This window comes from Salmo salar, chromosome ssa25, assembly GCF_905237065.1.
Source record: "Salmo salar chromosome ssa25, Ssal_v3.1, whole genome shotgun sequence".
In the NCBI taxonomy this organism is placed as follows: domain Eukaryota; kingdom Metazoa; phylum Chordata; class Actinopteri; order Salmoniformes; family Salmonidae; genus Salmo; species Salmo salar.
In genome coordinates this window covers 52,636,025-52,648,536 of record NC_059466.1, presented here as the reverse complement: position 1 = coordinate 52,648,536, position 12,512 = coordinate 52,636,025, and the positions used below count along the sequence as shown (strand labels likewise).

Sequence of the window (12,512 nt, the reverse complement as noted above, 5' to 3'; positions counted from 1 at the left end):
GGGGCAGGTAGCCTAGTGGTTAGAGAGGCAGGTAGCCTAGTGGTTAGAGGAGGCAGCTAGCCTAGTGGTTAGAGAGGCAGGTAGCCTAGTGGTTAAAGGGACAGGTAGCCTAGTGGCTAGAGGGGGCAGGTAGCCTAGTGGTTAGAGGGGGAGGTAGCCTAGTGGTTAGAGGAGGCAGGTAGCCTAGTGGTTAGAGGGGCAGGGAGCCTAGTGGTTAGAGGAGGCAGGTAGCCTAGTGGTTAGAGGGGCAGGTAGCCTAGTGGTTAGAGGAGGCAGGTAGCCTAGTGGTTAGAGGAGGCAGGTAGCCTAGTGGTTAGAGGGGCAGGTAGCCTAGTGGTTAGAGTAGGCAGGTAGCCTAGTGGTTAGAGGAGGCAGGTAGTCTAGTGGTTAGAGGAGGCAGGTAGCCTAGTGGTTAGAGGAGGCAGGTAGCCTAGTGGTTAGAGGGGGAGGTAGCCTAGTGGTTAGAGGAGGCAGGTAGTCTAGTGGTTAGAGGAGGCAGGTAGCCTAGTTGTTAGAGAGGAAGGTAGCCTAGTGGTTAGAGGAGGCAGGTAGCCTAGTGGTTAGAGAGGCAGGTAGCCTAGTGGTTAGAGGGGCAGGTAGCCTAGTGGTTAGAGAGGCAGGTAGCCTAGTGGTTAGAGGGGCAGGTAGCCTACTGGTTAGAGGGGCAGGTAGCCTAGTGGTTAGAGGGGCAGGTAGCCTAGTGGTTAGAGGGGCAGGTAGCCTAGTGGTTAGAGAGGCAGGTAGCCTAGTGGTTAGAGGGGCAGGTAGCCTAGTGGTTAGAGGGGCAGGTAGCCTACTGGTTAGAGGGGCAGGTAGCCTAGTGGTTAGAGGGGCAGGTAGCCTAGTGGTTAGAGGGGCAGGTAGCCTAGTGGTTAGAGAGGCAGGTAGCCTAGTGGTTAGAGGAGGCAGGTAGCCTAGTGGTTAGAGAGAGGCAGGTAGCCTAGTGGTTAGAGGGGCAGGTAGCCTAGTGGTTAGAGGATGCAGGTAGCCTACTGGTTAGAAGGGCAGGTAGCCTAGTGGTTAGAGCGGCAGGTAGCCTAGTGGTTAGAAGGGCAGGAAGCCTAGTGGTTAGAGCGGCAGGTAGCCTAGTGGTTAGAGGGGCAGGTAGCCTAGTGGTTAGAGAGGCAGGTAGCCTAGTGGTTAGAGGAGGCAGCTAGCCTAGTGGTTAGAGAGGCAGGTAGCCTAGTGGTTAAAGGGACAGGTAGCCTAGTGGCTAGAGGGGGCAGGTAGCCTAGTGGTTAGAGGGGGAGGTAGCCTAGTGGTTAGAGGAGGCAGGTAGCCTAGTGGTTAGAGGGGCAGGGAGCCTAGTGGTTAGAGGAGGCAGGTAGCCTAGTGGTTAGAGGGGCAGGTAGCCTAGTGGTTAGAGGAGGCAGGTAGCCTAGTGGTTAGAGGAGGCAGGTAGCCTAGTGGTTAGAGGGGCAGGTAGCCTAGTGGTTAGAGTAGGCAGGTAGCCTAGTGGTTAGAGGAGGCAGGTAGCCTAGTGGTTAGAGGGGCAGGTAGCCTAGTGGTTAGAGAGGCAGGTAGCCTAGTGGTTAGAGGAGGCAGGTAGCCTAGTGGGTAGAGGGGCAGGTAGCCTAGTGGTTAGAGGAGGCAGGTAGCCTAGTGGTTAGAGGAGGCAGGTAGCCTAGTGGTTAGAGGAGGCAGGTAGCCTAGTGGTTAGAGTGGGAGGTAGCCTAGTGGTTAGAGGAGGGAGGTAGCCTAGTGGTTAGAGGTGCAGGTAGCCTAGTGGTTAGAGGAGGCAGGTAGCCTAGTGGTTAGAGGAGGCAGGTAGCCTAGTGCTTAGAGGAGGCAGGTAGACTAGTGGTTAGAGGAGGCAGGTAGCCTAGTGGTTAGAGTGGCAGGTAGCCTAGTGGTTAGAGAGGCAGGTAGCCTAGTGGTTAGAGGAGGCAGGTAGCCTAGTGTTTAGAGAGGCAGGTAGCCTAGTGGTTAGAGGGGCAGGTAGCCTAGTGGTTAGAGGGGTACCCAGGTAGCCTAGTTGTTAGAGGGGAAGGTAGCCTAGTGGTTAGAGGAGGCAGGTAGTCTAGTGGTTAGAGGAGGCAGGTAGCCTAGTTGTTAGAGAGGAAGGTAGCCTAGTGGTTAGAGGGGCAGGTAGCCTAGTGGTTAGAGGGGCAGGTAGCCTAGTGGTTAGAGAGGCAGGTAGCCTAGTGGTTAGAGAGGCAGGTAGCCTAGTGGTTAGAGGGGCAGGTAGCCTAGTGGTTAGAGGAGGCAGGTAGCCTACTGGTTAGAAGGGCAGGTAGCCTAGTGGTTAGAGCGGCAGGTAGCCTAGTGGTTAGAAGGGCAGGAAGCCTAGTGGTTAGAGCGGCAGGTAGCCTAGTGGTTAGAGGGGCAGGTAGCCTAGTGGTTAGAGAGGCTGGTAGCCTAGTGGTTAGAGGAGGCAGCTAGCCTAGTGGTTAGAGAGGCAGGTAGCCTAGTGGTTAAAGGGACAGGTAGCCTAGTGGCTAGAGGGGGCAGGTAGCCTAGTGGTTAGAGAGGCAGGTAGCCTAGTGGTTAGAGGAGGCAGGTAGCCTAGTGGTTAGAGGGGCAAGTAGCCTAGTGGTTAGAGGAGGCAGGTAGCCTAGTGGGTAGAGGGGCAGGTAGCCTAGTGGTTAGAGGAGGCAGGTAGCCTAGTGGTTAGAGGAGGCAGGTAGCCTAGTGGTTAGAGGAGGCAGGTAGCCTAGTGGTTAGAGGGGGAGGTAGCCTAGTGGTTAGAGGAGGCAGGTAGCCTAGTGGTTAGAGGGGCAGGTAGCCTAGTGGTTAGAGGAGGCAGGTAGCCTAGTGGTTAGAGGAGGCAGGTAGCCTAGTGGTTAGAGGAGGCAGGTAGACTAGTGGTTAGAGGAGGCAGGTAGCCTAGTGGTTAGAGTAGGCAGGTAGCCTAGTGGTTAGAGGAGGCAGGTAGCCTAGTGGTTAGAGGGGCAGGTAGCCTAGTGGTTAGAGAGGCATGTAGCCTAGTGGTTAGAGGGGCAGGTAGCCTAGTGGTTAGTGGGGCAGGTAGCCCAGTGGTTAGAGGAGGCAGGTAGCCTAGTGGTTAGAGTGGCAGGTAGCCTAGTGGTTAGAGGAGGCAGGTAGCCTAGTGGTTAGAGGGGCAGGTAGCCTAGTGGTTAGAGGAGGCAGGTAGCCTAGTGGTTAGAGGAGGCAGGTAGCCTAGTGGTTAGAGGGGCAGGTAGCCTAGTGGTTAGAGTCGGCAGGTAGCCTAGTGGTTAGAGGAGGCAGGTAGCCTAGTGGTTAGAGGGGCAGGTAGCCTAGTGGTTAGAGGGGCAGGTAGCCTAGTGGTTAGAGGGGCAGGTAGCCTAGTGGTTAGAGAGGCAGGTAGCCTAGTGGTTAGAGGGGCAGGTAGCCTAGTGGTTAGAGGAGGCAGGTAGCCTAGTGGTTAGAGGGGCAGGTAGCCTAGTGGTTAGAGGAGGCAGGTAGCCTAGTGGTTAGAGGAGGCAGGTAGCCTAGTGGTTAGAGGGGCAGGTTGCCTAGTGGTTAGAGAGGCAGGTAGCCTAGTGGTTAGAGGTGCAGGTAGCCTAGTGGTTAGTGGGGCAGGTAGCCTAGTGGTTAGAGGAGGCAGGTAGCCTAGTGGTTAGAGGGGCATTTAGCCTAGTGGTTAGAGGAGGCAGGTAGCCTAGTGGTTAGAGGAGGCAGGTAGCCTAGTGGTTAGAGGGGCAGGTAGCCTAGTGGTTAGAAAGGCAGGTAGCCTAGTGGTTAGAAGGGCAGGTAGCCTAGTGGTTAGTGGGGCAGGTAGCCTAGTGGTTAGAGGAGGTAGGTAGCCTAGTGGTTAGAGGGGCAGGTAGCCTAGTGGATAGAGGGGCAGGTAGCCTAGTGGTTAGAGGGGCAGGTAGCCGAGTGGTTAGAGGAGGCAGGTAGCCTAGTGGTTAGAGGAGGCAGGTAGCCTAGTGGTTAGAGAGGCAGGTAGCCTAGTGGTTAGAGGAGGCAGGTAGCCTAGTGTTTAGAGAGGCAGGTAGCCTAGTGGTTAGAGGGGCAGGTAGCCTAGTGGTTAGAGGGGTACCCAGGTAGCCTAGTGGTTAGAGGGGCAGGTAGCCTAGTGGTTAGAGGAGGCAGGTAGCCTAGTGGTTAGAGGGGCAGGTAGCCTAGTGGTTAGAGGGGTACCCAGGTAGCCTAGTGGTTAGAGGGGCAGGTAGCCTAGTGGTTAGAGGAGGCAGGTAGTCTAGTGGTTAGAGGGGCAGGTAGCCTAGTTGTTAGAGAGGCAGGTAGCCTAGTGGTTAGAGGGGCAGGTAGCCTAGTGGTTAGAGGGGCAGGTAGCCTAGTGGTTAGAGAGGCAGGTAGCCTAGTGGTTAGAGGGGCAAGTAGGCTAGTGGTTAGAGGAGGCAGGTAGCCTAGTGGTTAGAGGAGGCAGGTAGCCTAGTGGTTAGAGGAGGCAGGTAGCCTAGTGGTTAGAGGAGGCAGGTAGCCTAGTCGTTAGAGGGGCATGTAGCCTAGTGGTTAGAAGGACAGGGGCCTAGTGGTTAGAGGGGCAGGTAGCCTAGTGGTTAGAGGAGGCAGGTAGCCTAGTGGTTAGAGGAGGCAGGTAGCCTAGTGGATAGAGGAGGCAGGTAGCCTAGTGGTTAGAGGGGCAGGTAGCCTAGTGGTTAGAGGAGGCAGGTAGCCTAGTGGTTAGAGGAGGCAGGTAGCCTAGTGGTTAGAGGGGCAGGTAGCCTAGTGGTTAGAGTAGGCAGGTAGCCTAGTGGTTAGAGGAGGCAGGTAGCCTAGTGGTTAGAGGGGCAGGTAGCCTAGTGGTTAGAGAGGCAGGTAGCCTAGTGGTTAGAGGGGCAGGTAGCCTCGTGGTTAGTGGGGCAGGTAGCCTAGTGTTTAGAGGAGGCAGGTAGCCTAGTGGTTAGAGAGGCAGGTAGCCTAGTGGTTAGAGGGGCAGGTAGCCTAGTGGTTAGAGGGGTACCCAGGTAGCCTAGTTGTTAGAGGGGAAGGTAGCCTAGTGGTTAGAGGAGGCAGGTAGTCTAGTGGTTAGAGGAGGCAGGTAGCCTAGTTGTTAGAGAGGAAGGTAGCCTAGTGGTTAGAGGGGCAGGTAGCCTAGTGGTTAGAGGGGCAGGTAGCCTAGTGGTTAGAGAGGCAGGTAGCCTAGTGGTTAGAGAGGCAGGTAGCCTAGTGGTTAGAGGGGCAGGTAGCCTAGTGGTTAGAGGAGGCAGGTAGCCTACTGGTTAGAAGGGCAGGTAGCCTAGTGGTTAGAGCGGCAGGTAGCCTAGTGGTTAGAAGGGCAGGAAGCCTAGTGGTTAGAGCGGCAGGTAGCCTAGTGGTTAGAGGGGCAGGTAGCCTAGTGGTTAGAGAGGCTGGTAGCCTAGTGGTTAGAGGAGGCAGCTAGCCTAGTGGTTAGAGAGGCAGGTAGCCTAGTGGTTAAAGGGACAGGTAGCCTAGTGGCTAGAGGGGGCAGGTAGCCTAGTGGTTAGAGAGGCAGGTAGCCTAGTGGTTAGAGGAGGCAGGTAGCCTAGTGGTTAGAGGGGCAAGTAGCCTAGTGGTTAGAGGAGGCAGGTAGCCTAGTGGGTAGAGGGGCAGGTAGCCTAGTGGTTAGAGGAGGCAGGTAGCCTAGTGGTTAGAGGAGGCAGGTAGCCTAGTGGTTAGAGGAGGCAGGTAGCCTAGTGGATAGAGGGGGAGGTAGCCTAGTGGTTAGAGGAGGCAGGTAGCCTAGTGGTTAGAGGGGCAGGTAGCCTAGTGGTTAGAGGAGGCAGGTAGCCTAGTGGTTAGAGGAGGCAGGTAGCCTAGTGGTTAGAGGAGGCAGGTAGACTAGTGGTTAGAGGAGGCAGGTAGCCTAGTGGTTAGAGTAGGCAGGTAGCCTAGTGGTTAGAGGAGGCAGGTAGCCTAGTGGTTAGAGGGGCAGGTAGCCTAGTGGTTAGAGAGGCATGTAGCCTAGTGGTTAGAGGGGCAGGTAGCCTAGTGGTTAGTGGGGCAGGTAGCCCAGTGGTTAGAGGAGGCAGGTAGCCTAGTGGTTAGAGGGGCAGGTAGCCTAGTGGTTAGAGGAGGCAGGTAGCCTAGTGGTTAGAGGGGCAGGTAGCCTAGTGGTTAGAGGAGGCAGGTAGCCTAGTGGTTAGAGGAGGCAGGTAGCCTAGTGGTTAGAGGGGCAGGTAGCCTAGTGGTTAGAGTCGGCAGGTAGCCTAGTGGTTAGAGGAGGCAGGTAGCCTAGTGGTTAGAGGGGCAGGTAGCCTAGTGGTTAGAGGGGCAGGTAGCCTAGTGGTTAGAGGGGCAGGTAGCCTAGTGGTTAGAGAGGCAGGTAGCCTAGTGGTTAGAGGGGCAGGTAGCCTAGTGGTTAGAGGAGGCAGGTAGCCTAGTGGTTAGAGGGGCAGGTAGCCTAGTGGTTAGAGGAGGCAGGTAGCCTAGTGGTTAGAGGAGGCAGGTAGCCTAGTGGTTAGAGGGGCAGGTTGCCTAGTGGTTAGAGAGGCAGGTAGCCTAGTGGTTAGAGGTGCAGGTAGCCTAGTGGTTAGTGGGGCAGGTAGCCTAGTGGTTAGAGGAGGCAGGTAGCCTAGTGGTTAGAGGGGCATTTAGCCTAGTGGTTAGAGGAGGCAGGTAGCCTAGTGGTTAGAGGAGGCAGGTAGCCTAGTGGTTAGAGGGGCAGGTAGCCTAGTGGTTAGAAAGGCAGGTAGCCTAGTGGTTAGAAGGGCAGGTAGCCTAGTGGTTAGTGGGGCAGGTAGCCTAGTGGTTAGAGGAGGTAGGTAGCCTAGTGGTTAGAGGGGCAGGTAGCCTAGTGGATAGAGGGGCAGGTAGCCTAGTGGTTAGAGGGGCAGGTAGCCGAGTGGTTAGAGGAGGCAGGTAGCCTAGTGGTTAGAGGAGGCAGGTAGCCTAGTGGTTAGAGAGGCAGGTAGCCTAGTGGTTAGAGGAGGCAGGTAGCCTAGTGTTTAGAGAGGCAGGTAGCCTAGTGGTTAGAGGGGCAGGTAGCCTAGTGGTTAGAGGGGTACCCAGGTAGCCTAGTGGTTAGAGGGGCAGGTAGCCTAGTGGTTAGAGGAGGCAGGTAGCCTAGTGGTTAGAGGGGCAGGTAGCCTAGTGGTTAGAGGGGTACCCAGGTAGCCTAGTGGTTAGAGGGGCAGGTAGCCTAGTGGTTAGAGGAGGCAGGTAGTCTAGTGGTTAGAGGGGCAGGTAGCCTAGTTGTTAGAGAGGCAGGTAGCCTAGTGGTTAGAGGGGCAGGTAGCCTAGTGGTTAGAGGGGCAGGTAGCCTAGTGGTTAGAGAGGCAGGTAGCCTAGTGGTTAGAGGGGCAAGTAGGCTAGTGGTTAGAGGAGGCAGGTAGCCTAGTGGTTAGAGGAGGCAGGTAGCCTAGTGGTTAGAGGAGGCAGGTAGCCTAGTGGTTAGAGGAGGCAGGTAGCCTAGTCGTTAGAGGGGCATGTAGCCTAGTGGTTAGAAGGACAGGGGCCTAGTGGTTAGAGGGGCAGGTAGCCTAGTGGTTAGAGGAGGCAGGTAGCCTAGTGGTTAGAGGAGGCAGGTAGCCTAGTGGATAGAGGAGGCAGGTAGCCTAGTGGTTAGAGGGGCAGGTAGCCTAGTGGTTAGAGGAGGCAGGTAGCCTAGTGGTTAGAGGAGGCAGGTAGCCTAGTGGTTAGAGGGGCAGGTAGCCTAGTGGTTAGAGTAGGCAGGTAGCCTAGTGGTTAGAGGAGGCAGGTAGCCTAGTGGTTAGAGGGGCAGGTAGCCTAGTGGTTAGAGAGGCAGGTAGCCTAGTGGTTAGAGGGGCAGGTAGCCTCGTGGTTAGTGGGGCAGGTAGCCTAGTGTTTAGAGGAGGCAGGTAGCCTAGTGGTTAGAGGGGCAGGTAGCCTAGTGGTTAGAGGAGGCAGGTAGCCTAGTGGTTAGAGGAGGCAGGTAGCCTAGTGGTTAGAGGGGCAAGTAGCCTAGTGGTTAGAGGGGCAGGTAGCCTAGTGGTTAGAGGGGCAGGTAGCCTAGTGGATAGAGGGGCAGGTAGCCTAGTGGTTAGAGGGGCAGGTAGCCTAGTGGTTAGAGGAGGCAGGTAGCCTAGTGGTTAGAGGAGGCAGGTAGCCTAGTGGTTAGAGAGGCAGGTAGCCTAGTGGTTAGAGGAGGCAGGTAGGCTAGTGTTTAGAGAGGCAGGTAGCCTAGTGGTTAGAGGGGCAGGTAGCCTAGTGGTTAGAGGGGTACCCAGGTAGCCTAGTGGTTAGAGGGGCAGGTAGCCTAGTGGTTAGAGGAGGCAAGTAGCCTAGTGGTTAGAGGAGGCAGGTAGTCTAGTGGTTAGAGGAGGCAGGTAGCCTAGTGGTTAGAGAGGCAGGTAGCCTAGTGGTTAGAGGAGGCAGGTAGCCTAGTGGTTAGAGGGTCAGGTAGCCTAGTGGTTAGAGGGGCAAGTAGCCTAGTGATTAGAGGAGGCAGGTAGCCTAGTGGTTATAGGAGGCAGGTAGCCTAGTGGTTAGAGGGGCAGGTAGCCTAGTGGTTAGAGGGGCAAGTAGCCTAGTGATTAGAGGAGGCAGGTAGCCTAGTGGTTATAGGAGGCAGGTAGCCTAGTGGTTAGAGGTGGCAGGTAGCCTAGTCGTTAGAGGAGGCAGGTAGCCTTGTGGTTAGAGGAGGCAGGTAGTCTAGTGGTTAGAGAGGCAGGTAGCCTAGTGGTTAGAGAGGCAGGTAGCCTAGTGGCTACCTGCCAGATTGTATATCTATGGGTGGTGGTAGTTGAGCAGATTGTATATCTATGGGTGGTGGTGGTAGAGCAGATTGTATATCTATGGGTGGTGGTAGTAGAGCAGATTGTATATATATGGGTGGTGGTAGAGCAGATTGTATATCTATGGGTGGTAGTAGAGCAGATTGTATATCTATGGGTGGTAGTAGAGCAGATTGTATATCTATGGGTGGTAGTAGAGCAGATTGTATATCTATGGGTGGTGTAGTAGAGCAGATTGTATATCTATGGGTGGTTGGTGGTAGAGCAGATTGTATATCTATGGGTGGTAGTAGAGCAGATTGTATATCTATGGGTGGTGGTAGAGCAGATTGTATATCTATGGGTGGTAGTAGAGCAGATTGTATATCTATGGGTGGTGGTAGTAGAGCAGATTGTATATCTATGGGTGGTAGTAGTAGAGCAGATTGTATATCTATGGGTGGTAGTAGAGCAGATTGTATATCTATGGGTGGTAGTAGAGCAGATTGTATATCTATGGGTGGTAGTAGAGCAGATTGTATATCTATGGGTGGTGGTAGTAGAGCAGATTGTATATCTATGGGTGGTGGTAGAGCAGATTGTATATCTATGGGTGGTGGTAGAGCAGATTGTATATCTATGGGTGGTGGTAGTAGAGTAGATTGTATATCTATGGGTGGGTGGTAGTAGAGCAGATTGTATATCTATGGGTGGTAGTAGAGCAGATTGTATATCTATGGGTGGTAGTAGAGCAGATTGTATATTTTTGGGTGGTGGTGGTAGAGCCGATTGTATATCTATGGGTGGTATTAGAGCAGATTGTATATCTATGGGTGGTGGTAGAGCAGATTGTATATCTATGGGTGGTGGTAGAGCAGATTGTATATCTATGGGTGGTGGTAGAGCAGATTGTATATCTATGGGTGGTGGTAGAGCAGATTGTATATCTATGGGTGGTGATAGAGCAGATTGTATATCTATGGGTGGTGGTGGTAGAGCAGATTGTATATCTATGGGTGGTAGTAGAGCAGATTGTATATTTTTGGGTGGTGGTGGTAGAGCAGATTGTATATCTATGGGTGGTAGTAGAGCAGATTGTATATCTATGGGTGGTGGTTGTAGAGCAGATTATATATCTATGGGTGGTAGTAGAGCAGATTGTATATCTATGGGTGGTGGTAGAGTAGATTGTATATCTATGGGTGGTAGTAGAGCAGATTGTATATCTATGGGTGGTGGTAGAGCAGATTGTATATCTATGGGTATTAGAGCAGATTGTATATCTATGGGTGGTAGTAGAGCAGATTGTATATCTATGGGTGGTGGTAGTAGAGCAGATTGTATATCTATGGGTGGTGGTAGTAAAGCAGATTGTATATCTATGGGTGGTGGTGGTAGAGCAGATTGTATATCTATGGGTGGTAGTAGAGCAGATTGTATATCTATGGGTGGTAGTAGAGCAGATTGTATATCTATGGGTGGTGGTAGTAGAGCAGATTGTATATCTATGGGTGGTAGTAGAGCAGATTGTATATCTATGGGTGGTGGTAGAGCAGATTGTATATCTATGGGTGGTAGTAGAGAAGATTGTATATCTATGGGTGGTAGTAGAGCAGATTGTATATCTATGGGTGGTAGTAGAGCAGATTGTATATCTATGGGTGGTAGTAGAGCAGATTGTATATCTATGGGTGGTGGTAGAGCAGATTGTATATCTATGGGTGGTAGTAGAGAAGATTGTATATCTATGGGTGGTAGTAGAGCAGATTGTATATCTATGGGTGGTAGTAGAGCAGATTGTATATCTATGGGTGGTGGTAGTAGAGCAGATTGTATATCTATGGGTGGTAGTAGAGCAGATTGTATATCTATGGGTGGTGGTAGAGCAGATTGTATATCTATGGGTAGTAGAGCAGATTGTATATCTATGGGTGGTAGTAGAGCAGATTGTATATCTATGGGTGGTGGTAGTAGAGCAGATTGTATATCTATGGGTGGTGGTGGTAGAGCAGATTGTATATCTATGGGTGGTAGTAGAGCAGATTGTATATCTATGGGTGGTAGTAGAGCAGATTGTATATCTATGGGTGGTAGTAGTAGAGCAGATTGTATATCTATGGGTGGTAGTAGAGCAGATTCTATATCTATGGGTGGTGGTAGAGCAGATTGTATATCTATGGGTGGTAGTAGAGAAGACTGTATATCTATGGGTGGTAGTAGAGCAGATTGTATATCTATGGGTGGTAGTAGAGCAGATTGTATATCTATGGGTGGTGGTAGTAGAGCAGATTGTATATCTATCGGTGGTAGTAGAGCAGATTGTATATCTATCGGTGGTAGTAGAGCAGATTGTATATCTATGGGTGGTAGTAGAGCAGATTGTATATCTATGGGTGGTAGTAGAGCAGATTGTATATCTATGGGTGGTGGTAGTAGAGCAGATTGTATATCTATCGGTGGTAGTAGAGCAGATTGTATATCTATCGGTGGTAGTAGAGCAGATTGTATATCTATGGGTGGTAGTAGAGCAGATTGTATATCTATGGGTGGTAGTAGTAGAGCAGATTGTATATCTACTGTCTCTTTAGTACCACAGATACAGTGAGGGAAAAAAGTATTTGATCCCCTGCTGATTTTGTACGTTTGCCCACTGACAAAGAAATGATCAGTCTATAATTTTAATGGTAGGTTTATTCGAACAGTGAGAGACAGAATAACAACAAAATAATCTAGAAAATCGCATGTCAAAAATGTTATAAATTGATTTGCATTTTAATGAGGGAAATAAGTATTTGACCCCTCTGCAAAACATGACTTAGTACTTGGTGGCAAAACCCTTGTTGGCAATCACAGAGGTCAGACGTTTCTTGTAGTTGGCCACCAGGTTTGCACACATCTCAGGATGTAGGATCTCTATACCTGCCCCTAACCTCTGACCCCTAACCTCTGACCCCTAACCAACTCTGACCCCTAACCTCTGACCCCTAACCTCTGACCCCTAACCAACTCTGACCCCTAACCAACTCTGACCCCTAACCTCTGACCCCTAACCAACTCTGACCCCTAACGTCTGACCCCTAACCAACTCTGACCCCTAACCAACTCTGACCCCTAACCTCTGACCCCTAACCAACTCTGACCCCTAACCAACTCTGACCCCAACCAACTCTGACCCCTAACCAACTCTGACCCCTAACCTCTGACCCCTAACCAACTCTGACCCCTAACCTCTGACCCCTAACCAACTCTGACCCCAAACCAACTCTGACCCCTAACCAACTCTGACCACTAACCTCTGACCCCTAACCAACTCTGACCCCTAACCAACTCTGACCCCTAACTAACTCTGACCCCTAACCTCTAACCCCTAACCTCTGACCCCTATCCAACTCTGACCTCTGACCCCTAACCTCTGACCCCTAACCAACTCTAACCCCTAACCTCTGACCCCGTGATGTCATCATCCCCAGACCCGCGGCCGTTGTACCGCGAGGAGACCATCGTGATCGCCCTGGCGTCTGTCTCCATAGTAGCGGTGCTGATCGTGGCGCTGTTCTTCGGGTACCGCATGTTGAGTGGAGACAGGAAACAGGGACTACACAACATGGACATGATGGAGGCTGCAGCCTCAGAACCCAGCCTCGACCTGGACGGCCTTAAACTACTAGAGGTGAGTAGTGATGTTGTAGTACTTAGGATTACTGTTACTAGTGGTTATTATGACATGATGGAGGCAGCGGTCTCAGAACCCAGCCTCGACCCGGACAGCCTTAAAGGCAGCGGCCTCAGAACCCAGCCTCGACCCGGACAGCCTTAAAGGCAGCAGCCTCAGAACCCAGCCTCGACCCGGACAGGCTTAAAGGACAACTCCACCACTTTTCAACCTCGTATTCATTCTCTCCAGCAACATACCAGTTTCTACATATGTGAAAACGTGTTTCTATGAACTGTGGTTAAAAAGAGAAGAAGAAAGGTCCTATAAAAATG

General features: G+C 52.2%; 1 protein-coding gene across 1 annotated transcript in view; it reads left to right on the top strand.

Annotated features, from left to right (window-relative positions):
* Positions 1-12,512, top strand: part of LOC106592342 (bone morphogenetic protein receptor type-2) — a 121,475-nt gene that overhangs the window by 35,141 nt on the left and 73,822 nt on the right. The window contains exon 3 of the mRNA XM_045707800.1: positions 11,996-12,195. Coding sequence (XP_045563756.1) covers positions 11,996-12,195 — 200 coding nt within the window. The remainder of the gene's footprint in view (positions 1-11,995; positions 12,196-12,512) is intronic.